General features: G+C 41.8%; 2 protein-coding genes and 1 long non-coding RNA gene across 4 annotated transcripts; 1 reads left to right on the top strand and 2 right to left on the bottom strand.

The window, feature by feature from the left end:
- Window positions 1-386: 386 nt before the first annotated feature.
- Window positions 387-9,469, bottom strand: ppp4cb (protein phosphatase 4, catalytic subunit b). Of its 2 annotated transcripts, XM_084142017.1 has the most exons (9): window positions 9,261-9,469; window positions 8,152-8,450; window positions 7,856-7,907; window positions 7,717-7,767; window positions 4,472-4,573; window positions 2,506-2,679; window positions 2,139-2,265; window positions 1,595-1,784; window positions 387-1,346 (listed from the first exon to the last, which is right to left on the bottom strand). In XM_084142017.1, the coding sequence occupies exons 2-9, from the start codon at window positions 8,247-8,249 to the stop codon at window positions 1,217-1,219; spliced, it is 924 nt and encodes a 307-aa protein (XP_083998143.1). In that variant the 5' UTR covers window positions 8,250-8,450; window positions 9,261-9,469; the 3' UTR covers window positions 387-1,216. The 2 variants fall into 2 exon arrangements, with proteins under 2 accessions (XP_083998143.1, XP_083998142.1); XM_084142016.1 differs by having other exon boundaries at window positions 387-1,784; window positions 9,261-9,395.
- Window positions 9,470-10,102: 633 nt separating this feature from the next.
- On the bottom strand, window positions 10,103-17,663 carry LOC311100796 (uncharacterized protein). The gene is made up of 6 exons (XM_084141758.1): window positions 17,108-17,663; window positions 12,004-16,794; window positions 11,286-11,493; window positions 11,041-11,123; window positions 10,825-10,931; window positions 10,103-10,701 (listed from the first exon to the last, which is right to left on the bottom strand). Exons 1-6 carry the CDS (start codon window positions 17,162-17,164, stop codon window positions 10,626-10,628), a joined length of 5,322 nt encoding a protein of 1,773 aa, XP_083997884.1. The 5' UTR covers window positions 17,165-17,663; the 3' UTR covers window positions 10,103-10,625.
- Window positions 17,664-20,195: 2,532 nt separating this feature from the next.
- Window positions 20,196-21,218, top strand: LOC311100797. The gene is made up of 3 exons (XR_014609854.1): window positions 20,196-20,266; window positions 20,412-20,521; window positions 20,644-21,218. It is a non-coding gene; the product is annotated as an uncharacterized lncRNA (long non-coding RNA).
- The last annotated feature ends 5,444 nt before the right edge of the window (window positions 21,219-26,662 follow it).

The raw sequence follows: 26,662 nt of genomic DNA, 5'->3' as shown, positions 1-26,662 counted from the left end.
TGAGCTCATGTGAACTGAGGAACTGATACATTTGCCAATTTTACTTCCCTTTCAAAAGCCTTGCGAAAGCTGTGTGTGTGGTTCACATGAAAAATAGGGAACAAAATCAATTTTTATTGAGGTGCAGGGTTGACTAACTTTCATGAACACTCAGATATGGTTTTCTGGTTTATTGAGAGTAGTATAGGGTATTGAGTTACTTCTATCATGCCCGTTTCAAGTTTCTTACTCAGTGTATTTTATTCAGAATATCCAACAGGAAACTGGCATTGATTATGCTGCGTAATCTACCACAAATGACACTGATACTCTATTAGTATACATTTAGCCAGTCACCTCTGCATACATTCTTTGATCACATGCCTGACAAAAGCACTGAGAATAAGCCATTTATACCAAAGAAATTGGTTTTTATTTCCACAAATAATTCATCAAAAATCAACAATTAGTCCTAGAGAAAGACTGGTCAGAGAGAGAGCATGTTCCCAAAAAAAAAGTTTGGTATGACGTTTACATTACTTTGCAACTTGTCCTAAAATTGTCCATAAAATGCAGCGTCAGCATGTGTAGCTGCTCCTTCACGGTAAGTAAAATGTGTTACCTGCAACGGATGCATCGAACAGTTCAGCCACTTGGAAAAGAGACACGAAAACTATCCCAAACTTCAAAAGTGTCAATTCCACCCTCAACATAAAAAAATAAAAATAAAAAAAAGAGTTAAGAAAATCATCATGCAATTTTCATACAGCCCTACATCCACCAGTATTGGAGTTTGACAACCACCCTAGTGAGGGCTTTGAAATACTACACCTCTTCACCCATGTATGCGGTCTTTCTTTTTCAATCTCCTTAGCAGCACCAGTATCAACATTAAACGAAAAAAAGACCACGGCATACAAAGGGGTTTGAGAAGAGAGCTAATACTTCAAGTGTGGCTGCCATCTCAGCATTAAGAGAAAACGTTGCTGCAGGAGAGGAATGGAAGTCAGGGATAGAGATGAGGGGGTCTGTAGCAAAGAGAGGGGCACAACAAAGGACTACCATGGAAACCGATTTAAGAAAGGTGGAAGATGAACAGCACGAGAAAGTGGAGCTGATAATGAGTAGAAACATGGAAGGGCTAAAAAGAGAGTTAAGACAATGGGGTGGGGGAGGGGGAAATACAAATACTATAAATCTCCCGTAGTCGATTTTTGCTTTCCTTCCAAACATAAGGTCACAAGAAGTAGTCGGCCACAGGCTTTTTGGAGGGGATGCCTCTGGTTTCCTGTGGGGCGGCTTCGAATATGATGTAGTCCTTCTGGAGGTGCTCGTCAAGTTCCAAAATGGCCGCCACATTACCACACCTGAGAGGAAGAGACAGGGACTCAAATCAGGTTAATTTACAGCTCTACTAATAATTAAGACCCTGTCGTTATGGATGCGAGTCATTCATCTGGCATTCTAGAGAGGACATCGGTTCTCCTTTAATGCTATCAGAACCATGCATTTGGTTGGTAAGTGAATCCAGCTTGATGTAGGTGAATGTAGGTCACTTGGGCTTAGTATTATCATTCTTCTTCTTATATACAAAATGTAGTACAGATGGCGATACCTGTAGCAGTAGTTAGGTGCCGACCACACGGTAAGCACGGTTTCGTTGAAGTGCCACTTGTAGCCCTCCATGACAAGCTGGTGGGCTCTGCAAATCATGTCAATGTCATTGGCCGTGTTGAACTGGGCCACCACGTCACTGCCGAACAGGTAGCCTGCCCCCCTTGGGCTCACACCCCACCCCGTGGTGTCTGGATCACAAAAGATTGTATTTATTCACTATAAAACAAAGCTGTTGCAGAAGACTCCAAATCCATACAGGCCATGTCCTTCATGACCACGGATCTGAAATCAACTTGATAGAAAGAAGCAACAATGTCAAAACCTATCAAGTCCAGTGATAGATTTATGAGCAAGAGGGAAGAGGCGAGAAGAAGCCATTAAAGAGTACTGGGACACAGTCATAGACTAAAATATCAATAACACCACCAATAGAGACAAAAACAGATTGTGGTTGGACAGAGGAAGTGGGGTTTCTGTCTGCCTCTTTAGATTGAGTAACTGAAAGTCATTGGTATGTTTTGGACACACACAAACACACACACCCTCTGGGTCCGACCACAGTAAGTCACACATGGGCCCGTCGTGAGGCACCTCCTGCTTCCGGTCGATGGTTCGGATCTGGTCCAGCGTTTGGATGGAGGGTGAGAGGCCACCGTGCACACAGAATATCTGCAGAGAGAAACGGCATAACCCTTAAATGACTGCACACCACAAGGACATCATTCTTATAAATACTTATTTGAAACATACAAAGCATTGAATTAGTCCCATCGACAGATCTCTGTATGATCATTGAGGCCGTTTAGAGTTGGGACATAACTAGACAATTTTATTATAATATTGTAAACAACTGAATATCTCAGTCGCATACAAGTTACACAACAAAACTTTAAAAAAGGAGTCCTGTACCTTGCCGTCGATGATGGCGGAGAGGGAGAGGTAGTCAAAGATCTCGGTGCAGTATCGCCACACAGTGACCGAGCCATACTTCCTCAAGCACTCGTCATAGAAGCCATACACCTGTGTGATCTGCCGTGACTCGTGGTTGCCGCGGATCAGCGTGATGCGGTCAGGGTAGCGGACCTGGACAGGGCAAGACAACTGTTATTTTTAAATATCCTTGCAGACATGCCAGTTTAAAAAAGGCATTAGGATTACAAGAATGTTGAAGAATGCCTTGGATTTTTTTTTCCATAAAGATTTGTATTCTGGACAGGTATTTCAGAGAGGGAAAGAAAGTTAAAAGGAGACTGTATAGGGAAAGAGAGACAGGAATAAGGAGAAAGAGACATGTTGCAAAGAATGAGACGGACAGCCGGTATGGAGCTTCAGAAGAACTGTGGGTATGGAGAGAGATTAAGAACAGAGTCAACTGGATCCACAGAGCATAGTGTCATAAGACACTGGCCTTGTCCAAATGCCCATACTAGCGTACTACATACTTAAACTGCATATTATGTACTCATCGTCACATACTATTTAGCAAATAACATTTAGTAAAAATGATGCAGTATGCCACGGCTGCAATGCAGTAACATCTCCTGACTGGCTGAGTAGGTGGGGCAGGGCCAAGTGTGAGTGGATTTTTCCAAATTCAGACATGCATCGCATTAACCAGCCTGATAATGGCTCTTTCCAATTCGATTTTCTCTAAATTAACAACTTTAATTTCTTTAAACTCTGAATAGAATAGGAATTGAGTTATAGATCCACTCAGGCTGGTCACATTCGACCAACACCATAGCCCATAACGCCCATCTGTCCTATTTAAAAAAGACTGAAGACAGATCATTTGGTTCCATTTCAACATATTTATTAGTGAAATCAAAGTGCTGTAACATATAAATTCAATCAAATTCAATCAAAGCCTAGTACATACTCAACTTTTTTAATGTTTAAATCAAAAAGCTATTGCATAGACAAAAGTGGGCAGTTGTGTGCATCGCAAATTCAGAACCGCTAGACAGCAACAAACTAAAGCACTGATCATTGGGAACAAAATCAGAATGACTGCTAAGGCTTGATCCATAAATTAAATAGGTAGCCAAGCCTACAAAACTAAAACAATCCATATGTTCAAATCAACAGGCCTGATTAACATGGCATCAATAATGCAGCCACATCCCGAGTCCCTGGTGACAGCACATTCAGAAATCAAAAGATGGGTTAGTATTTAGTTTAGTTTAAAAGCTCTGACAAAGGCCATGAGAACAAGAAACACTAATGGAGAACATAAATATGCTTTGGGTAAAAAAAAAAAAAAACTTCTGTGTTTAAAGATGTAGCCTACGATGCAATACTCATGATCATTTTAAGGAGAACAAAAACTACTTAGCCTACATTTGAACACCACCGCAGAAGCGTCGCTATTTGGTATCTTCCCAATTAAGTAGCCTAGTTTTGCTGTTTGGCTACTTGAAGAGAACTACAGCCTATCACTCGCAGCCCACCTCTTCGAATGCATTCTGGAAAAATTTGCATCGAATTCTACTAGATGAAGAGCCGAAATTAGTATAACATCCTGGCATTTAAACCATACTCGATTCTCGAAAAAATTCACACTATAAAAACGTTTTATTTTTGCATACTGAGAATGCGTAATTTCACGTTATTGGTTAAATTCGGTAGCACATCCCCATTTCTGATTGTCAGCTGTTGTCAAAGCCAAAATGAGTAGGACATCCAGGCATTTAAAGTAGACTTGATTTTCAAAATGTTAAATACTACTATTTTTTTTTTTTCGCACACTCAAACGCCTTACTATTTAGGACGCAAGTATGGTTATTCCGACTCAGCCACAGATGTAGGCTAATGTATGGGAGACACCATTGTGCGCAAATGAATTACACAAAAGCCAATAAGCTTTGGTCTGTACCTTGAGAGCAAGTAGCAGCAGAAACGTCTCCACACTGTAGAATCCTCGGTCCACGAAATCTCCCATGAAGAGGTAGTTTGTCTCTGGAACATCACCGCCAACCTGAAATGCATAGGTCACACTATTAGTCAAGACAATTCAAAAAGTATTAATTCAAAAAACAGAGCCCAAAGCTCAACACAAACAGAATGAGGGTTGAGGACCACCTAGCCCAAACTTACACCCCTTTACTATTTCATTTATTAATAAGACTGGGTCTAATCGTATTCCATAGCGAATGCGTTCGAGATAACTCATGATCAAATGACTGCACCTGTGTAGCAGCACCTGTTCCACGTTGGAATATATATCCATAGTCGGTAGACATTTCTTAAAAAGTCGTCCCTTACATCACCGAGCAGTGCACAAGAAACTATTAAATCCAATTGTTAAATGCTACCATCCCCCTCCAAATCAAAACCAAACATGGATTCCATGTTGTTTTCTCACTTTGCACGCACACCTGCCTCTGTGTTTCACAGCTGTTTGTCCTAGCTAAATCAGCCTTGCAATACGGGCACCATGCTGCCACAGAGATGAACACAAAAAGTAGAATGGCATATGCGTGCGCAAACATTGATTTGGAGGTGGGTGGTAGCATCTAACAATTGGATTTAATAGTTTATTGTGCACTGCTCGGTGATGTAAGACAACTTTTTAAGAAGTACTGTCAACCGACTATTAGGCTTGGGCGGTATGCAGATTGTCATACCAACCTTGTGCCATACTGGGATATTCGGTAATACCGGCACTGAACACAAGGGACGCTATTTTCAAACCCCCTGAGCCTCTATAATCCGAAGGTTAGCAATACTAACAAGTACATGTCAAATCCCATAGAGAATGCTAACTAAATGCTAACGAGCGCAGTGCGAACATTTTATACAGTCTATGACCTAACCATTTGCAAAAATACTACTCACGGTTTGCTGCACGCACAAAACAAATAGACAGCAAGGCTCTTAATCCAGGAGGGTATTCTATGCAGTTACCAAGTGAAACTTGATTTTGGAAGAAGCTAAGCACTTAGCTAGATAGCTAGCTAGCTACTAAATTAGCAAACCAAATACACAACTGCAGAGCATTTAGCTAATTTTAGACAGTTAACTTAGTTATAAGATATCTTGCTGGCAAACATTTAGTTGTGAATTCCATACTGTAACATCATCACCTGGCGGGTGCTGCACAAAAGTGAGTGACTCACAAGGCTCCGGTCTCTTGTCGCTGTGGGCTTGTAAACAAACAGCACGTGACTTGGGACTACCGGTAAACCTCAATTAAAAGTTGTGACATGAAGAACGCGATCTTCTTTATCTCCTAATATATTTCACAAGTTGATTGCAGGTATTTACTTAAGTAGCTACAAATATTCAAATAAATAAAATAAAAAACTTCAAAAGACATAGTTTCAAAGGTATTGAAAAATCATCCCGTGGCTATTTCCAAATACCCCGGTATACTGTATAAGGCATACCGCCCAAGCCTACCGACTATGGATATACAGAACCAGTCAAAACTTTGGACACCTACTCGTTCAAGGGTTTTTCTTTATTTTTTTCTACATCGCAGAATAATAGTGAAGACATCAAAACTATGAAATAACACATATGGAATCATGTAGTAACCAAAAAAGTGATAAACAAATCAAAATATATTATAAATTCTTCAAAGTAGCCACCCTTTGCCTTGATGACAGCTTTGCACACAGTTGGCATTCTCCCAACCTGCTTCATGAGGAATGCTTTTCCAATTATCTTGAAGGAGTTCCCAAATATGCTGAGCACTTGTTGGCTGCTTTTCCTTCACTCTGCGGTCCGACTCATCCCAAACCATCTCAATTGGGTTGAGGTCAGGAGATTGTGGAGGCCAGGTCATCTGATGCAACACTCCATCACTCTCCTTCTTGGTCAAATAGCCCTTACACAACATTTTTCAACATTGTCCTGTTGAAAAACAAATTATAGTCCCACTAAGCGCAAACCAGATGGGATGGCGTATCGCTGCAGAATGCTGTGGTAGCCATGCTGGTTAAGTGTGCCTTGAATTCTAAATAAAATCACAGACAGTGTCACCAGCAAAGCACCCCCACACCATTACACCTCCTCCTCCATGCTTCACGGTGGGACCCAGACATGCGATAACCCGTTAACCTACTCTGCTTCTCACAAAGACACAGCGGTTGGAACCCAAAATCTCAAATTTGGACTCATCAGACCAAAGGACAGATTTCCATCGGTCTAATGCCCATTGCTCGTGTTTCTTGGCCCAAGCACGTCTCTTCTTCTTATTGGTGCCCTTTAGTAGTGGTTTCTTTGCAGCAATTCGACCATGGAGGCCTGATTCACGCAGTCTCCTCTGAACAGTTGATGTTGAGATGCGTCTGTTACTTGAACTCTGTGAAGCATTTATTAGGGCTGAAATATTAAGTTCTCTAATGAACTTATCCTCTGCAGCAGAGGTAACTCTGGGTCTTCCTTTCCTGTGGCGGTCCTCATGAGAGCCAGTTTCATCATAGCGCTTGTAGAAACTTTCAAAGTTCTTGACATTTTCCAGATTGACTGACCTTCATGTCTTAAAGTAATAATGGACTGTCATTTCTCTTTGCTTATTTGAGCTGCTCTTGCCATAATATGGACTTGATCTTTTACCAAATAGGGCCATCTTCTGTATACCACCCCTACCTTGTCACAACACAACTGACTGGCTCAAACGCATTAAGAAGGAAAGAAATTACACAAATTAACAAGGCACACCTGTTAATTGAAATGCATTCCAGGTGACTACCTCATGAAGCTGGTTGAGAGAATGCCAAAGGTGTGCAAAGATGTCATCAAGGCAAAGGGTGGCTACTTTGAAGAATCTCAAATATACTTTGATTTTTTCAATACTTTTTTGGTTACTACATGATTCCATATGTGTTATTTCATAGTTTTGATGTCTTCACTATTATTCTACAATGTAAAAAATAGTAAAAATAAAGAAAAACCCTGGAATGAGTAAGTGTGTCCAAACTTTTGACTGGTACTGTACATTCCGACGTGGAACACGTGCTGCTACACAGGTACAGTCATTTGATCGTGAGTTCTCTCGAACACATTCTCTATTGAATACGATTAGACCCAGTCTTATTAATAAATGAAATAATTAACAAAGGGGTCTAAGTTTGGGCTAAGGACCAAATCTTAAAATGGCCTGATCAAACTTACTCTGAATAATTCCTTTAGGTCATAAAACTGCCCGTGAATATCGCCACACACCTGGAATGGCACAGAATTGAGAACAAATCAATGTCATACATTTTAATGTACACGTTAAAGAGAGACATTAAGTATCCGCTTCACATACTGTAACTGGGGAATCAACTCTCTGTACGTTGCTTTCCTCCACAAGAATCTCTCTGGAAATAAAGTAGAAAGGGACACAGATGTCAAACTTCCCCTTGCTTAGTTAGAACATAGTTATAAAAAAAGAAAAAAGTTTACAAATGAGTTTACGTTGCAAGGATATTCTTCTGTAGACTGCCATGCAATGTATTAGGAATATGATATAGCTCAAATTAATTTGAAGAAACAATTTCATGCACCACACAATCATTAAGAAGTAATGGACAGAGAAATAATCAGTTGTCATTTCGTTGTTACCTTGCTTTGGCACAAAGGGCTTTGACTTCATTTTCCTTAATGAGCTCACACCTCCTCAGCTGGTCGATCTGCCTGTCCAGATCGCTGATGTCACCCATGGTGAACGGGTTGTGAGTGAGATTGACACACTGACTGCTGCTCACTCACGTCACTGTCTATGGTTCCCCAGCCCAGACACAGGGATATTGTAAATCGGACTGTGCGTTTCTCTCAGTCACCCCCACACGCAGTTAAGCAGAGGGGATGGGAGAGAGGGGCCAGGCCAGTGTAAAGTATGTTAGGGTGCTCACCTGTATAGACTGAGAGGAGGAAGGAAATGTTAGCTATTACTCTTACCTGAGTACACATACAAGCCTCACATTCAACTGTCTAATGTGGGTGATATTACCAACCAGACCATATGGAAAACAATACATATTTATTGGGCCAAAAATAGGCTATTTTGAGGCCACTCAACAGGATGGAATGTTTACCCCACACTGAATAGACTTTTCCTGTTAACTTTTGTATGACCGAAATAACAAGGCGTTAATTATATAACATTTTCTGCAGATTCAGCCTAAATGTAGCTAGTACTAGTAGCTACTGTAGTAGTAAACAATAAAATGGGCCTATCTAGCTAGCTAGCTAACGTTATCAAGTCATCATTGCTACATAGCTAACTAGTTATTAACTAACTAGCAACGAATTTAGCTAGTTAACGCGTTAGTTAGCTAGCCCGCAAACAAACATTGATTGTTTACTTCTGCGTCGACGACAATCAAAACGGAGTTAAATCAATCATATCATAGCTCTTCTTCTGTTCAGAAGTTGTGTTGTAGCGTTAGCTTAGCTATTAGGTTATGCCGCGTTCAAACAACGAACTGGGAACTCGAGTCCCTACTGTGAAAAATAGTTTTGAACGGTCATCCAACACGGATTTCCAACTCGCAAACTCTGGCATCTTTATAAAACTCCGATTTCCTAGTTATCCGTTTATCGAATGTTCTTTGGAGTTTGATAGCTGGATGACTCGTAGTTGATAGCTAGCTAGCCTAGATAACTACCGGTACAGTAGCTAACGTTAGCTATCAGAAATAACGTTACAAATAAACGCTAAAGTTACCTACCTAGCTAGGACAAAATCCGGAATTAATTTATTCCAGTTGTGTTCAGGATTCTCCTCGTTTTTCTCACGGCTGTGGCAGTGGTCTCCGGTGTAGCAACTCTGGCCATGTTCGAGAGGATAAAACCCGTAATGTATCATGGGTAAATGCAAGATTATTTATAGATCAGTCAGTCGGCAGTCGCCTGCACTGTTGAACAAGCCCAATGTCTCCTTAGGCACCGACCATCGATTTCAGGAAGTGTTTCCAGTATACGACATCACAAACTCGCCTGATGATGTTGCCAAATAATATGCAGTAGCCTAGTTTAGTTTACGGCATAGGTCTACCATGATAGCTCAGCTTTGACTAAAAGTGTGTATCTTGAAAACTGAAGTTGCTCAAATAACCTCATGCATTTGTAGTCCTATGTAGCATATAATATAATCTACATTTGATTTTGTAATCAATTATTCTACCTTTCTTCTCAACGTTCCCCAAAGAGGTACACACGAGGCACGAGTGCAGCAACGAAGCAGCACCCTTAATGGAGAGCAGTTTTGCTAGTCTTGCTCTAGGAAGGCACAACCTTCTGGCAACTGGTCAGCCTCTCTACCTCTAGCCTACTTGTTGCCCATGCTCTCTGACATTAACATTTGTTTGTACATTTTGTTGCTTCAGTTTTTATGGTAGTAACTTGGTCTAATTGTAGTGGTAGTAAAATAGTTTAGTTGTAGTGACTGTAGTAGGTATAGCCTATCAATATAATTACTCTAATATGCAAGGTTAGTATCTAGACACAGTATGTAGATAGAATATGTAGCCGAGACTAGTGCTTTTAGGAAAATATTTGTAAAAAAGATTGGTAATTTTTTTAATTCTTTTATTTCACCTTATGAATCACGTAATTAATCTAATGTTTATACAAAAGCTTTATAAGACCAATCAGTATATAGGCTATTATAGGCTAGCCCAAATATCTATAATTGGAAAAGGCCAAAGTGATCGTAAAAAAAATAAAAAAACTGCAATATGCTATAACTGGTTTACAGTAGCTATAGAAATACTTAGTATGGAAATAATGCATAAGAGATGTTTGCTGAAGCAAACCCACTGATAAAGAAATAAACAAATGTCACAAATAGTCTTCTTGAATCAATGTAATGCCCTGAGCAGTCAACTTTTTTTTTATCACACCAGTTTTTAAAAACACTCTGGAACAAGTAAACACTGTCCAAAACAAAAATATATTATTTATTTGAAACTGTTCTTACAAAGACATCCAAAAGAAATAGACAAAGAGAGTTTTCAATAAAATGGAGATACTTATGACTAAATTAAAGCCCATCGTTCATGGACCATGTTTCACCAATGAGAAAAAAGGTCCTGTCAATCATCTCCGCTCTCTTTTGTAGTCTTCTTCAGCTTGTTCTTCAGCTCATTCATCATCAGGGGACTTCCAAATCTGGTGGATATATATTGAACAAAGGTGTTATAATAAAAATGTAGTGACATTTATATAGGCAATATCTTCATATAAGTTATTTCAAACAAGAAATTAAGAGAATCTTGTAGATTGATTCCCTACCCTGGATGTCTAGGCGGTGTCCATTTAGTTTTGCGCTCCTCTTGCTTGTTTTGCGTCTCTTCTTTCTTGGGAGATTCATCCCTTACATCTTGCTCGATCTCAGATTTCTGTTGAATAGATGACATTGCCAAATCAAATCAAGAGTCAGAATAATAAAGCATACTACTAGACCTATTCAAAGGTTGAGCTCAAAAAGTGCAAGTATCTGATAGGTACCTGAGGGATGTTCTCTGTGTTTTTTTCATCTCTCACCCCCTTTTCGGTCTTTCTTAAGATGGTGAGCCCTGAAGCACTGAGTCCTGAACAACATCATAGCAACACAAACAACAAACAAAGATATCCATTCACACTTCAATTTGGGCATCGTCATTATCTGTCATAGAACATTGTGTCACCAACGATAACAGAATGAAAGAACACACAGAGTAGGACAACACATTAAATTCCTATTTTCAACTTACCAGGCAGTTTGATTCCGATGCCGCCCATGCCCCTCATTGGTATCCCTATTGGACCTCTAACTGGCACGTGTACGGTGGGTTTTGAAGGGGAGGGGGTCAAAGATGGCATCTGTAGAAGAGTACGGGGATCCCTGGGTGGACGGGCATGTGGATTCTTGAGGGCAATGCGAGACTTTTGAGCAGTGAAGTCCAAAGCGGAGGCGTCAAACTGCAATGGTATGATAAACACAACTGATTTACTGACAAGTTTTCAAATTCATAACATCCTTTTAGATTAAGCTTAATTTCGATAACATAAAAATAAGGGAAACAAATTCAATAAAATATATGAAAGAGACTAATGTTTGCTTTATCTCTTACGATTAGATATTATAATCATATGTATTTGATTGCATTCTTTTAAAGGGATACATCAGGATTTTGGCAATGAGGCCCTTTATCTACTTCCCCAGATTCAGATGAACTTGTGGATACTATTTTTATGTATCTGTGTCCAGTATGAAGGAAGTTAGAGGTAGTTTCGATAGCCAATGCTAGCAGATACCCATAGACTTCCAGTCATTAGGCTCACGAAACTACCTCTAACTTCCTTCATACTGGACACAGAGACAAAAAAATGATTTCCACAAGTTTATCTTACTCTGGTGAACTAGATAAATGGCCTCATTGCCAACATCCTTAAGTATCCCTTTATTAGGGAAAGTATTATTATTATTACCTGAAGCTGAAGATTCTGGTCTACATTTTTGATTCCTGATGGGGAACTGAATCCTGCTTTTGCACCATCCCCTCTGTTTTCCTCTGGTAATCCTGCATCTGTCTCCACAGTTTCCTCAGACCACTCAACCTGGGATTTCTCTATTACTCCAACCTCGATCTCCAGTAATTGACCCTGTGATCCAAAATCTGTCTGCTTCGATACACCAGGCCCTGTCTTCACAACTTCCTCTGTTACCAAAGCCTCGGTCTCATCGGTTTCCCAAAATAATCCTCCCTCAATTTCCAGTGATTTGTTTGGCGTGTTATCTTCTGTCTTCTCTTTTAAGACAGCTTCTGTCTCATCTGAAAGTTCAGCCTCTAGCATTAATCCAGCCTCTGTATTTTTCACGAATTCTGTGTCTGGCACATCTGTTTTCTCTGATAATCCCGCATCTATGGTCTCCTCTGATAATCCAGACTCTTTCTCCACATCTGGTATTTCTGTGTAAATCTCCTGTAATCCAGCCTCACTGTCCACTAATTCTTCAGATAATCCAGCCTCTGATATTTCAAGTGATCTGGACTCCAGTGATTCATCTGATGAGTCAGTATCGGTCTTCACTGTTTCCACCGACAGCACAGTCTCTGTTCTCACATGTAGTATGTCTTCTTCCATGTCCTTCTGTAACCCATACTTGGTCTCTACTAAATCAGTCTCTATCTCCTCTGAAAATCTGGCCTCGGTCTCATCTGTGTCCTCTGATGAATCAGCACCTGTTCTATTCATTTTTTCTAATAGCTCAATCTTTGGCCTAACTTCCTCTGGTAATTTGGCTACTGTCCTCACTAATCCAACTTCGGTCTCCACCGTTTCCCCAGCCTCAGATTCCACTAATTCCTCTACATCTGTCTCCACCAATGGCTCTGTCTCAGTCCTCTGTCTTTTTACCTCTTTGTCCTTCTGTGATCCAAACTCAGTCTCAGGTAATTCCTCCAATAATTCAGACTCAATCACTGTTGTTTCCAAAAAAAGTCTGGCCTCTGTGTCAACTATTCCAGCCTCTGTCTCATCTGAAAGTTCAGCCTCTAGCATTAATCCAGCCTCTGTATTTTTCACGAATTCTGTGTCTGGCACATCTGTTTTCTCTGATAATCCCGCATCTATGGTCTCCTCTGATAATCCAGACTCTTTCTCCACATCTGGTATTTCTGTGTAAATCTCCTGTAATCCAGCCTCACTGTCCACTGATTCTTCAGATAATCCAGCCTCTGATATTTCAAGTGATCTGGACTCCAGTGATTCGTCTGATGAGTCAGTATCCGTCTTCACTGTTTCCACCGACAACACAGTCTCTGTTCTCATATGTAGTATGTCTTCTTCCATGTCCTTCTGTAACCCATACTTGGTCTCTACTAAATCAGTCTCTATCTCCTCTGAAAATCTGGCCTCTGTCTCATCGGTGTCCTCTGATGAATCAGCACCTGTTCTATTCATTTTTTCTAATAGCTCAATCTTTGGCCTAACTTCCTCTGGTAATTTGGCTACTGTCCTCACTAATCCAACTTCGGTCTCCACCGTATCCCCAGCCTCAGATTCCACTAATTCCTCTACATCTGTCTCCACCGATGGCTCTGTCTCAGTCCTCTGTCTTTTTACCTCTTTGTCCTTCTGTGATCCAGACTCAGTCTCAGATAATTCCTCCAATAATTCAGACTCAATCACTGTTGTTTCCAAAAACATTCTGGCCTCTGTGTCAACTATTCCAGACTCTGTTTCATCTGATGGCGATGGATCTATCCTCATATCAAGTATTGCTGCGTCTGTTTCATTCATGATTCCCTTTTCAGTCTCCAATGTTTCCCCAGCCCTTGACTCCACCAATTCCTCCATTAATGTAGATGTTATATTATATTTTTCCTCTGATAATCCATTTTCTGTGTCCTGTGATAGTACAACTTCTCCACAAACCATTGTCTCGAATAATTTGGCCTCTATTTCTGTTGAACCTGGTAAACCAGTCTCTACCATTCCCTGTAATTTAGTCCCAGCCTCAGATGATTTGTCTGATAATCCATTGTCTGTTTCCAGTGACTCATTAGAAAAAACAGCCTTTGTCTCTGTGAGAAACACAGCCTCTGTATGAATTGATAATGGGTACAATGTCACTTTCCTTGATAATCCTGCCTCTGTCTTCACAGTTGTCTCTGATAATGCAGTTTCGGTCCTCACATCTGGTATTTCTGCCTCATGTTCTTTCACTAATCCAGATTCAGTTTCCAACGTGTCCCCAGCCTCAGATTCCACTAATTCCTCTGTGTTTGTCTCCATTGATAGCACGGTCTCTGTCCTCACATCTGGTGTGTCTACCTCTGCCCCCTGTTGTACCCCTTCCTCCACAGTTTTCCTTAGTAATCCAAGATCGGTATCTGCTGATTCCTGCATTAATCCAGACTCTGTCTCATCTTTGTCCTCTGATGGCACAACCCCTGTCTTCGCTGCTGGTATTTCTGCCTGTGTCTCCTTCACTGATTTAAATTCTGTCCCCACTGTCTCCCCTGCCTTTGACTCCATCCATCCCTCTCTAAACTCTGCCTTTATCTCCTCTGTGTCTTTGTATAATCCAGCCTCTGTTCTCAGTGTCTCATCTGTCTCTGCTGCTTCCTCTGACAGTCCTACCTCAATCTCCATTGATTCATGTGATTCAGCTTTTGTCTTTGCTAGGTCCTCTAGTATTTGAGTGTCTGTTTCATTCAGTAATACAGAATCTGTTCTCTCCGTTTCCCACAGTGATTTCGCTGCTTTCTCGACCGCGCACTCGTCTACTACTGTATCAGAGGCATTCTCAATATCCTCACTTTCAAATAATCCTTCAACAGTTTTCGGATCTTCTTTCCCTTCCATGAGTTCACTCACTGGTGAATTGTCCGATTTAAAACTAGTTCCAGTGTTCTCTACACTTTCTAACTGTTTGGTATCACTATCGGTGTGTACTTCTTGTAAATGGGTGGTGTTGACATCATCGTCGTCAACTTCCAGGATCTTCGGTGCCGTATTCTCGTCTAACTCTTTGCCATTGTTGATTTCCGGAATTTCCTCTCGAGTTTCTTCACACGCTACATGTTTTGGCTCCTGAGCCACAACAGGATCCTCACATAGCCCAAGGGAAATGTATTTCGCCACGCCTCCGATTTCCACTCTATTGTTGTCTTCCACAGTATCAACCACTGAAATAAGTTTTTCCTCCACTTCATTAAGGGGGTCCTCGTCTTCTTTTGAGATCTTTTCTTCCTCTAGTTTATTTCTCTCCTGATCAAAAAAAGTATTCAGTCCAGTCACTTTATCTTTCACATCCTCTGCCTCTGTATCCACCTTCGTCCCAATGTTGATTACAACGTCTTCTATCTTGTTACTGCCCCCGTCCTCAATCACTTTGGATCCATCCTCTAACACTGGGCTGTCAATTCTTTCAATATTGCACTCCATTCTCTGCTCGTCTGTAACAACAGTTATCTCATCATTTGACACAAAGACTCTTTTGTCATAGGCTATTTGTAATTCTAACTCTGCCTCAGAAGCAAAAATGTCCTGGCCTCTTCCCAATTTTCTATCTAAGTCTGATAATCCTTCACAAAGCAGTCGTGGGTTGGGGTCATTTTCTTGATCAAGCTTCTCTATAGTTCCTTCATCAAACTTCAAACGATTGTCACCATATTCATGTTTGTTATTGTTTTCTGAGACTTTGAAATCATTGTATGGTCCAAAGTCCCCGTCCAATATCTCTTCCTGTTCTCTTGTGTCCATCTCTTCTATTGTTCCATTCTCTTCCTCGCTCTCCTCCTTCCTCCTAAATTCTTCCATGTCTATGCCATTCTTCCCTTCATTACCATCTTGACTAATTTCATCTTTGATTACACACAGATCATCGCTATTCTCCCCTCCCCCCGAGAATTCTACTATTTCTGCTACGTTCCACCCTTCTTTGTCTGTCTCCATGAAGAGCACTGCCGTTTCTTCCTCTCCAACTTTTTCATTGACTCTTACCATGGTTTCATCCTCTGTACTTTGCTCATCGTGTATCGTTAATCTGTCCTTATTTTCCTCGTCCCTATTCTTATCTAAAAGCGCGGCAGGTTCAGCACAGGCTGATGTAAGGTTTGGGGACTCTATATCAAAATGTAGTTCTCCATCTCTATTATTTTCATGTTCCTCTGTTTTGGTTCCTTCTTCACCACAGTGGAATTCTTCAGTAACTTCTTCTTCTTCCTCTTTTCTTGCTGCCACTGCACCTCTTAATCTATTTGCTTCAGCACAGTTGTAACTCTCAGCATGTCCTTGTGCTCCCTGATCCTTAGACCTTTCAGATGTCGGCTCTCTGAATAAGATCTGGACCCCAGTGAATAACACCGATTGGACCCCTTTCCCCATATTTAATTCTTCTTTAGTAACATGCTGGATTGTGTCTTTATTTTCTGTTTGGTCCACCTGCTCTTGTTTTATATCCTCCTCCTCATGGGATGCTTTGCTATCACTCCCTCTGTTGGATTGTCCAGTGTATTGCACATTTTCTCTGCCGAGCCCTGGACCAATGATAACATTGCACTGTTCCCAGGCAACGGCATGTCGTGGTTTCTTAAGCTCAGAGCCTATTTCAAAAGTGACCTCAGTTGCCTTTATCTCATTTTTCGCACCATCAACATGGTCTTCTGTTTGTGGTGCAGCAGTAACTTCCTGTCTTGAGTTTGTGTCATTGGTTCCTATGTTAGTGGGCTCTGGGCTTAGATACCTTCCCACAACTTCCGTTAAGTAGTTCTGTGTGTGTGTGTTTGAGAGAGAGAGAGAGAGAGAGAGAGAGAGAGAGAGAGAGAGAGAGAGAGAGTCCATATATGATAACATATGATCACATTACATCAAACCAGGTACAGTGAAATACAGTTAATTCTGTCATTATATTTTTCTCCTGCTTGGGGAAGTTCTCAATTCAAATGAATTGTTCATCAGCAAATTATTAAATAGTCTAAAATAGAACTATAGTACTGGTAACAATAGGAAATAATAAACCAATCACGGTAGGCTATAAAAACGGTGTCCTTCTGTAGTAAATTATTTCAGAGCAGAAACTCACCCAAACTGTCCAGAAAGTCCTCCCAGCACGAGAGAGGGCGCTTGCTGGTGAGTCCATCTTTTGGTGTTTCAGTGCCTTCTTCGATAAAATAATACACTTCTCTTCAGAGTAGGCTACAACAAAGTAACTGGAACCTGGGTAGCCTACTTCATCTTGATAGGCCTATTAATTATTTTGTCAAACGTTGACAACAAAAAAAATGACATTAGTCAATTGTCAAATAGACCTATTAACTTTTCCAGAGGTCTAAACGCGAGCAAATTAAAATGCGCATTTTGGTGACAGCTCGTCATATATGTAGCTAGTTCCTGAAGCTGAGATGTCCGGTATACGCGTCATCTCATTAGTGGAAACCAAGACTGTTTTCAGGGCAGGCCTCGTTGTAGCTAAATATGTTCAAGTCGCGTCAGAGACAATTTTAGCTAACCCTAAACCTTTCTCTAACCTCAATTTAATTACCCTAACTGGCCACGGTAATTCTGCTAAACTGCTGCGTAAGTCACTTCTGCTAGTGAAAAGTGGCAGACCTGCCATGAGAACAGTCTTGGTTTTAACTAATGCAATACAGTCGAGTATACACCAGGAAGAGGATAATGCTGCGTTCATATGCTACTTTGAACTAGGAAACTCGCATGATTAGTTTAGGCGAATAATATCTATTATATTGACAAGATGGTCGAGTGACCTCTTTAACAATGGAAATACATGTCCTCAAATATGGAAGAGAGGCGAGAGCAGGTGGGACCATTCTAGCCAATGAGAGGGCAGATAAGCGTGTGAACAATGGCGCAACTCTGATACAAAGTTGTTGTTTTCTAAGTTGGCGAAATGCCACATGCGTCCACTTATATCAGTGCATTTTTAACAACCTAACCATTACGAAACTTCTATTTGATCAAATAAGCATAATGTAGAAAATGTGCAATTACATTTCTTCTTTTGCCAAATTTGAGACTATCATTGACGTCCATACAAAAAGTATTATTTTTGGGAGGAGTAAACCCTCTCGCTTCGCCTCTTCCTCTCTGGTTAAGGCAAGTCGCATCCGCATCATTGCAGAAAGCGCTGTGGTCAGGCACAGTGGACGCTTCATAATACACATAAAACCTAGCGGTAAAACCCGGTAATGGTTCCAATCGTTTTTTCCCCATTCATTTTTGCGTCTGGAATTTTAGAACTACTTTATATAAGGTCTGTGTTTCGTGTAGGCTTACCCTGGCGTGACGTGTTGATATCCATGTAATTCTCTCTCAAACAAGGTGAGTTGTCAATATATTCGCCTCAATTTACTCTAAAAAATTCTAAATGGAAATTAGCAACAGAGAAGACCTCAGCAAGACTACACATTCCTGCAGGAAGCTCTTGCACCTCATCTCTAGCAGACACTGTCAGCTACACTTCACCAGCGTGATCTGTGCCCAATTTATGTTCCCTTTTTCTGTCAAGCTAGCCACTGACTACACTTTAGCTAGCTAGTTAGCGGAAGATAAAAAAATCATTTTGTTTTACTTAGCCTAGATAATAGTTTGTACAGTATGTCCACTTTGGTGTCTATTTCAGACCTTATGGCATTTTTCAAGGATGAGCATAAGAGCATTAAAAGGGGAGAAAACCACTAGAAGTCTGGCCATGTGGAGAAGTGCAGCTATAGTGAGGAGCAACTTACCGGTTTGGTCAGGGCCAGCATGAGGGATCAAGTTGATCCTGTGTCTGTGAGTGTAGCTATTAAGTTAAGTTTGAGCATCTTAGCAATACAATGTGTTCTATACAGCTGTCAACATTCTACAAGGAAAGAGCCACTTCATCAATTATATAATAATTAACCAGATTACCCCAGATACCAGACTTTGATGAGTGATAACTCAGTTCTAGAATGTTGTCATTGATGAGAATGAATCTAAAAATCTATTGACATTCAAAATGGACTTTGTGTAGACATCCAGCCATTATTGTAGTTTCATGACCAGCGACAAATCTTCAAAGGCACAGTATTTATTTATTCAGAGTGGTACATGCATTCACACAGTCTTGATTTATGGGATCCTTCCCACTATATGATTGATATGTCAAGTGATACAATTCCAAGTTCTCAATTAAAAGTTTATGGAAAAACTGCACTTCATATTCTACAGCTGTAATGTCATCAATCAAATCAAACTTTTTTTATATAGCACATTTCTTACAACAAATGCATTTCAAGGTGTTCACAGTCGTTGGATGGGGTGTTGTCTGTAAAGTGGGGCACAGATAACAAAGAGGAAGGCATCAAGGCATTCAAAATTGCTACAGGGATGGATGTGCAGGAGTCAGGGCATTGGGTCACGGGGTCTGGGATCCTGGGTGCCTCATTGGATAGTCTGGTGGGCACCACAGCAGTGGTGGCAGTCTAGTGTCCCTATGCTGGGAAGGATTTCTATATCAAGGAGGGAGGGTCTTACCGCCTCCGTGAAGACCATCCTTACTGGCACCAGGTCCAAGGTCAGCTCCACATCACTGGAAGGGACACCTGCTTCTTCGTTGTGTGGACCACCAAAGCCTCCATCACCATCCCCATCCAGCATGACGACCTCTAACTGACTCATATTGCTCCTCCTGTCAGTACCTGTTTTCAGGGAAGCCAATGGTCCAAAGATATTCCACATAGTTCATACACACACTAGGCTCCCAGAATAGGTTAAATTACATACAAGTTTTGCTCAAAGCAGCCAACTAAGGTAATTTAGTTAACTTTAACATGGGCACAGTGGGAATTGATATCTGTGATGTTCAAATTCTTTCTTACCCCCCGTGTCTTCCTTTCTGGAGACCCCAGTCATCCCTGCCTCTACCTGACGTTGTTGAAAAACAAGTGAACAATGAATAAGAATCGTACACAAACAATAAGCTCTTAGAATAGGTTATAATACATTAAAGTTTTGCTCAAAGCAGGCAATTAAAGTAATGTCGTTAATGTAAGTTCAATCACAAAGGCTGGTCTGAGTGCATCTCCTCAGTTTCATTCAGTAGTACAACACAATTCACATTGCATTTTATCATGGGCACAGTGGGAATTTATATCTGTGATGTTTAAATTATGTCTTACCCCCAGAGTGAGAGTACATCACTTCCAGCAGATCTCCTTGCCGAGGGTGGTGTTGATCATGCACTTCTTCTCGTGGGGTGAGCCTGATGTTCCGCATGTCACGCCTCATGTCTAAAACATGGGGAAAAGGGGACATGAAGTCAATTTTGATGCATCTACAAATTCAATGTTTTACACAATATTGTATCATATTTGATGAGTTACTGACCTGTCTGTCCACAGGCTCAATCTGCTGTAGTCTCCACAACCAGATCACAATGGCACAGGATGTCCATGCACCGGGTGGCCTGTGGGATGCGCTCCTGTTGGACTGGAAAACAAAGAGACATTTGGTCAGTTGTAGGTATTTTTCAATGCTGTATCACCATCTTTATCTGGACAGAAAATGCATTGTTTTCATACTTAACACCCAATCCTCATGCCTCATTGTTTGTTCTGGTTTCCCAATCAACAGTCTGGATCTTCCTCTTCTGCCATGGTGGATGAGCTACCTTTTCTGGTAAATACAGTGCCATTTCTCTTTCCCACCGGAAAATGGCAGCTGCAGACCCGGGTGTTGTCACTGGGTTTCCGGTCCGCCCATCTGAAAGACAAACAAAAAAGTTACTTTTACTAGCTAGTTAAGTTGATTACTAAAATGGTAACATCTATGTTAAAATACAATAACCCACAGACTTGACTATAGTAACTGTAACATAGACTGGGCTTTGCTCTATCTGCATATCTAAAATCCTACTATGTAGATAAGATATTTCTGCTGGGATGGAGGAATTATCTGTAATGCTCAACTAGATGATCAGGACAGTCTAGAGTACTATTTGCCCGAAGGGGTGAAGTATTGCGATGAGCTATATGGCTATACTTCTGATTCTAATTCTCAAGAGGAAAGTTAAAACCCTTAGCCGTAAGGTTTTTGTGATTTCCAACTTGTTGTTTATGTCCAATGGCCGATGAGCACCAATATGTTTTATCTATAATTTCTCTTCATTATTTCTCTTGATATGACAAGGATTAAAAATGATTTGCCAGTAGATTGTCGACTTGATTCATGATGATGACTGCTAGCTAAGATTTAGAAAGTATGGTGTTGACATGATATGTCCAATCAAAGCTACTGTAGATATATCGTGATTTGATGTCATTTTATCTGTGGTCAATGACCTTGAGCCTTCTTGGATGGGCACTTCTAATGTAACTCTATGCAGCACCCAAGGGGCTTGAAATTTCGAGCTCTACCCTTAGACTTGGCGGTGACGTAGTGTCCCCATGAGTGTCAGAACACTTAGCCAATCACGGCGAAACTAGAGAACATTACCAACACCTATGCTCCGTATTTTCCGCTGGCTGCCCCACCACCACAGAAAGCACTGAGCTAGGCTGAAACACCTGCATTTTGGAGCTGCCTTACTTTTTATTTTCTGGAGCTGCCTTACTTTCTTATTTGTTAGCTAAAAATGTGGTGCTCTAAACAGGTGGGGCTCTGCCACACCTGCCATGAATGACGGGTCGCCAGTGGTCGCTGGCAACGACAAGGTTGTGTGTTCAATTCCCGCAGGGATCATACACACACAAAGCATGTTTTGCGCTCACTGTTTTAAGTTGCTTTGGATAAAAATGGCTGCTAAATGACTGTTAAAAGGGCAATTTGTTGAGTTGAAATGGGATGGACTCCAATCCTGATATGCAATGTACTGTCATTTGTATTGTATTTAAAAACACAAGAACTTGAACTTGAGTTAATCTTACCGGAGTCATCACCTGCCTCTGTGAGCTGAATCTCTGAGACCTCAGGGGGAGCTGAAGAAAAGTAAGAGAGGACAGGACAAGTAATTTGAATACAATTATTACAAATACACTGAGTCAAAAGGAAGAGGAAAAGCACAAAGAATGAGAAAGTGTTTCTGTAAGAGAGACAGTGTTGGGTACAATTCCATTTAAATTCAATCAAACGTCCTAAATTAAAGTGAAATTGACCCCAACCCAGGTGCGAGAGCTGTCCCTTACCTACAATAGTGAACTTGTCCGACACCCTCTTCACCACCACCTTGTCTTTCCCCACATAGGACACCTGGCACTTGAACACAGCCCCCTTGTGGATAGAGATCTGGGAGATTAAGGAGAGCGAGGACAGCAGTCGCTGCTTGCTGCCGTTCCCTGTTGAGTGCAGTGGGCCCAGGGTGGGCAGCTTGTAATAGCCCACGTTGCCACCTTAGGGTAGCAGTGGACCCAGCAGTGGACCCTTCTCTGCCCGGTATAGTAGAAACCAGGATTTATCCATGAAGAGCACACTTTTCCAGCATGCCAATGAACTTCGAAGTTAAGCATTTGCCCACTCAAGTCAGTTACGATGCCGAACTGCAGTCAGGTCAAGACCCTTGTGAGGACGACGAGCACGCAGATGAGCTTCCCTGAGATGGTTTCTGACAGTTAGTGCAGAAATTATTCAGTTGTGCAAAATCACACTTTTATCAGCTGTCCCGGTGGCTGGTCTCAGACGATCCCGCAGGTGAAGAAGCCGGATGTGGTGGTCCGGGACTGGCGTGGTTACACGTGGTCTGAGGTTGTGAGGCTGGTTGGATGTACTGCCAAATTCTCTAAAACGACGTTGGTAGATGGCAGAGAAATGAACATTCAATTCTCTGGCAACAGCTCTGGTGGACATTTCTGCAGTCAGCATGCCAATTACACACTCCCTCAAAACTTGAGACATTGTGTTGTGTGACAAAACTGCACATTTTACTGGCTTTTTAGTGTCCCCAGCACAAGGTTCACCTGTTTAATTATCATGCTGTTTAATCAGCTTCTTGATATGCCACACGTGCCAGGTGGATGGATTATCTTGGCAAAGGAGAAATGCTCACTAACAGGGATGTAAACAATTTTGTGCACAACATTTGAGAGAAATAAGCTTTTTGTGTGTATGGAACATTTCGGTGATCTTTTTTTTCAGCTCATGAAACATGGGATTATAGGCAATTAGCAAGACACCCCCAATAAAGAAGTGGTTCTGCAGGTGGTGACCACAGACCACTTCTCAGTTCCTATGCTTCCTGGCTGATGTTTTGGTCACTTTTGAATGCTGGCGGACAGGGACGGCCTGTTCAATAGGGCGATATGGGCGACGCACTGCCAAACGGGAAAAGGAAGGGATTTTTTTTCTAATCAATTATATCACGGCAACAGTAGTTATCAGTGTTGTAATCTGATCTGACTGCCACTAAATGTCAAATCAGGCTAAAGTCGTGCTTCAAATGGCCCCGCCCGTTTTTGGGCGATTTCAGTCAGGTTGAAAATCGCCCAGAAGTCTCTCATAGCCTGTCATGTAAAATCTATTTTTTTCAAATTTCAAAGCTTTCAATACAATCTCTATGGGGGTCTGTGGGCTTGCACTTACGCGCTTTCGTCATACGTGACGTAACCATGAACGTAACTAAGCAAATAGCGGCTAGCAGCGTCTCTGTTGCGACCTGCAGTGTTTTTTATCTTATGTTTTTAATTTGTACACTTAGTGGCGTTATTTTATGTTTTTAATTTGTACACTTAGTTTACAAACATTCTGCCAACCATGGATTTCCAGTGGTGGGTTTTGGACTGATCTTGTTGATCGTGTACATACCCGCTACGAACGGACTAAATAATGAAAACGCTGCTGGCAGCGGAATCCAATACAGCTGGGAGACTTGGCTGGATGACAGAGTCCCGGAGAAGTGGAGCCGGCCGGCTTCACCCTGGTCAGAGCGGACCGCGATCTGACAGTCACAGATCGATCCTGGTAAGAGAGCGACTCTGTACCCCGACATTGAACTGCTTTCTGTGTCACTGCGACCTTACTATCTGCCCCGTGAGTTCCCCCAATTGTTTGTTACCGTTGTGTACTGTTGATAATCACAAGTTTACTGGAGAACTGAGACCAAGTAGAGACTTTGGACAGGGTAGATATGGTATAATAAAGGCAGTTTATTCAGAGGTAAAGATATCTGGAATCGCGTGCACGGACTCGTTCGTCAAACTCTTAGGGAGCTATCTGAAGAGAGCCCCGAAAACATTGTGTGCAGACATTTTATACAATAAATGATGTAGGTTGAATCTAGTAGTTCTGATCTTCTGATTGGTCCTGATGAGTTGGGCGAGGTCCCCTCCACTGTTGCATTGGCTCTGAGTTGGGTTCTCTGTCTTCAAATGTTCAGCCTAAAGAGAGGGGATTTTTGTGTGTGTGTGTTTAACAGTGATGATGTGTGTGTGTGTGTGTGTTATCAGTGATGATGTGTGTGTGTGTGTGTGTGTGTGTGTGTCCTCAGAGCAAGAACTCGTGAGTTGGAAGAACTGAGAGACCTATGGCGTGGGTGTTGTCCTTGGCCACCTGCTGACAAGGCTGACAAGATAGGACTCTTTTGTCCATTGTTATAGGATAGGAACAGCATTGATTGAAAACAAACGCCCAACACAAAATGGGTCATGCACAAGATTTTAGTCAGACCAAGCTATAACATTATATATTTACTACGACAGTACATTCAACCAAAAGCTAATATAACAAAGGCATCAGAGATTATTTATAATCTGTCACAGAAACTGGAATCCATCTCCCCAGATCAGTCAATAAATGCTTCTGGTATTGACTTATATGCTGCCCCTGTCTTCATGTTGTTGCTGGACATATCTTTTTTAAAATGTGTGTAGGTCACCTAAATCATCAGAAAAATTGCCCCTCCTGAGAATTTTTTCAGGAGCCGCCACTGCTGGCGGTGCTTTCACTCTAGTGGTAGCATGAGACGGAGTCTACAACCCACAAAAGTGGCTCAGGTAGTGCAGCTCATCCAGGATGGCACATCAATGCGAGCTGTGGCAAGAAGGTTTGCTGTGTCTGTCAGTGTAGTGTCCAGAGCATGGCGGCGCTACCAGGAGACAGGCCAGTACATCAGGAGACGTGGAGGAGGCCGTAGGAGGGCAACAACCCAGCAGCAGGACCGCTACCTCCGCCTATGTGCAAGGAGGAGCACTGCCAAAGCCCTGCAAAATGACCTCCAGCAGGCCACAAATGTGCATGTGTCTGCTCAAACAGTCAGAAACAGACTCCATGAGGGTGGTATGAGGGCCCGAAGTCCACAGGTGGGGGTTGTGCTTACAGCCCAACACCGTGCAGGACGTTTGGCATTTGCCAGAGAACACCAAGATTGGAAAATTCGCCACTGGCGCCCTGTGCTCTTCACAGATGAAAGTCTGGAGACGCCGTGGAGAACGTTCTGCTGCCTGCAACATCCTCCAGCATGACCGGTTTGGCGGTGGGTCAGTCATGGTGTGGGGTGGCATTTCTTTGGGGGGCCGCACAGCCCTCCATGTGCTCGCCAGAGGTAGCCTGACTGCCATTAGGTACCGAGATGAGATCCTCAGACCCCTTGTGAGACCATATACTGGTGCGGTTGGCCCTGGGTTCCTCCTAATGCAAGACAATGCTGGAGTGTGTCAGCAGTTCCTGCAAGAGGAAGGCATTGATGCTATGGACTGGCCCGCCCGTTCCCCAGACCTGAATCCAATTGAGCACATTTGGGACATCATGTCTCGCTCCATCCACTAACGCCACGTTGCACCACAGACCGTCCAGGAGTTGGCGGATGCTTTAGTCCAGGTCTGGGAGGAGATCCCTCAGGAGACCATCAGCCACCTCATCAGGAGCATGCCCAGGCGTTGTAGGGAGGTCATACAGGCACATGGAGGCCACACACACTACTGAGCCTCATTTTGACTTGTTTTAAGGACATTACATCAAAGTTGGATCAGCCTGTAGTGTGGTTTTCCACTTTAATTTTGAGGTTTACTCCAAATCCAGACCTCCATGGGTTGATACATTTTATTTCCATTGATCATTTTCGTGTGATTTTTTTGTCAGCACATTCAACTATGTAATGAAAAAAGTATTTAATAAGATTATTTCATTCATTCAGATCTAGGATGTGTTGTTTAAGTGTTCCCTTTATTTTTTGAGCAGTGTATTTTCACACATCTGTTTAGTCATAAGTATTTGGACAAGTTCCCTTATAGGGTACTAAAGTAGTCAAACTACCTTGCAGGCAATGACTACATCAAGCTTGTGACTCTACAAACTAGTTTTGTTTTTGTTATGTTTTGCCACATAGTAACTTAATGGTGAATGATGACTGGAGTAATATTCTTTCTAAGTGAGTAGATAAAACGTTTCTGAACACTGGGGAGGTATGATCTTTCCCACTGGGCACAAACTGGTTGAATCAATGTTGTTTCCACATCAGTTCAACAAAAAAATGCAATGTTATGTCTTTGAATTAAAGTGGAAAAAGTTCCCTTACTGAAAAAACAGGCTTCTAGCAAACAGTTGTGGCACACCTTTGGCCAATTTGCCACAAATGTGGGGCAAGCTCATATTTACACATTTGTGGAAAACTGTTGCGGTAAATTTGCGGCAACTTGTGAACTTCTAGCAAACAATTCTGGGAAAC

This window comes from Coregonus lavaretus, assembly GCF_964263955.1.
Source record: "Coregonus lavaretus genome assembly, chromosome: 25".
NCBI classification, from domain to species: Eukaryota; Metazoa; Chordata; class Actinopteri; order Salmoniformes; family Salmonidae; genus Coregonus; species Coregonus lavaretus.
This window is presented reverse-complemented; position numbering and strand designations above follow the sequence as displayed.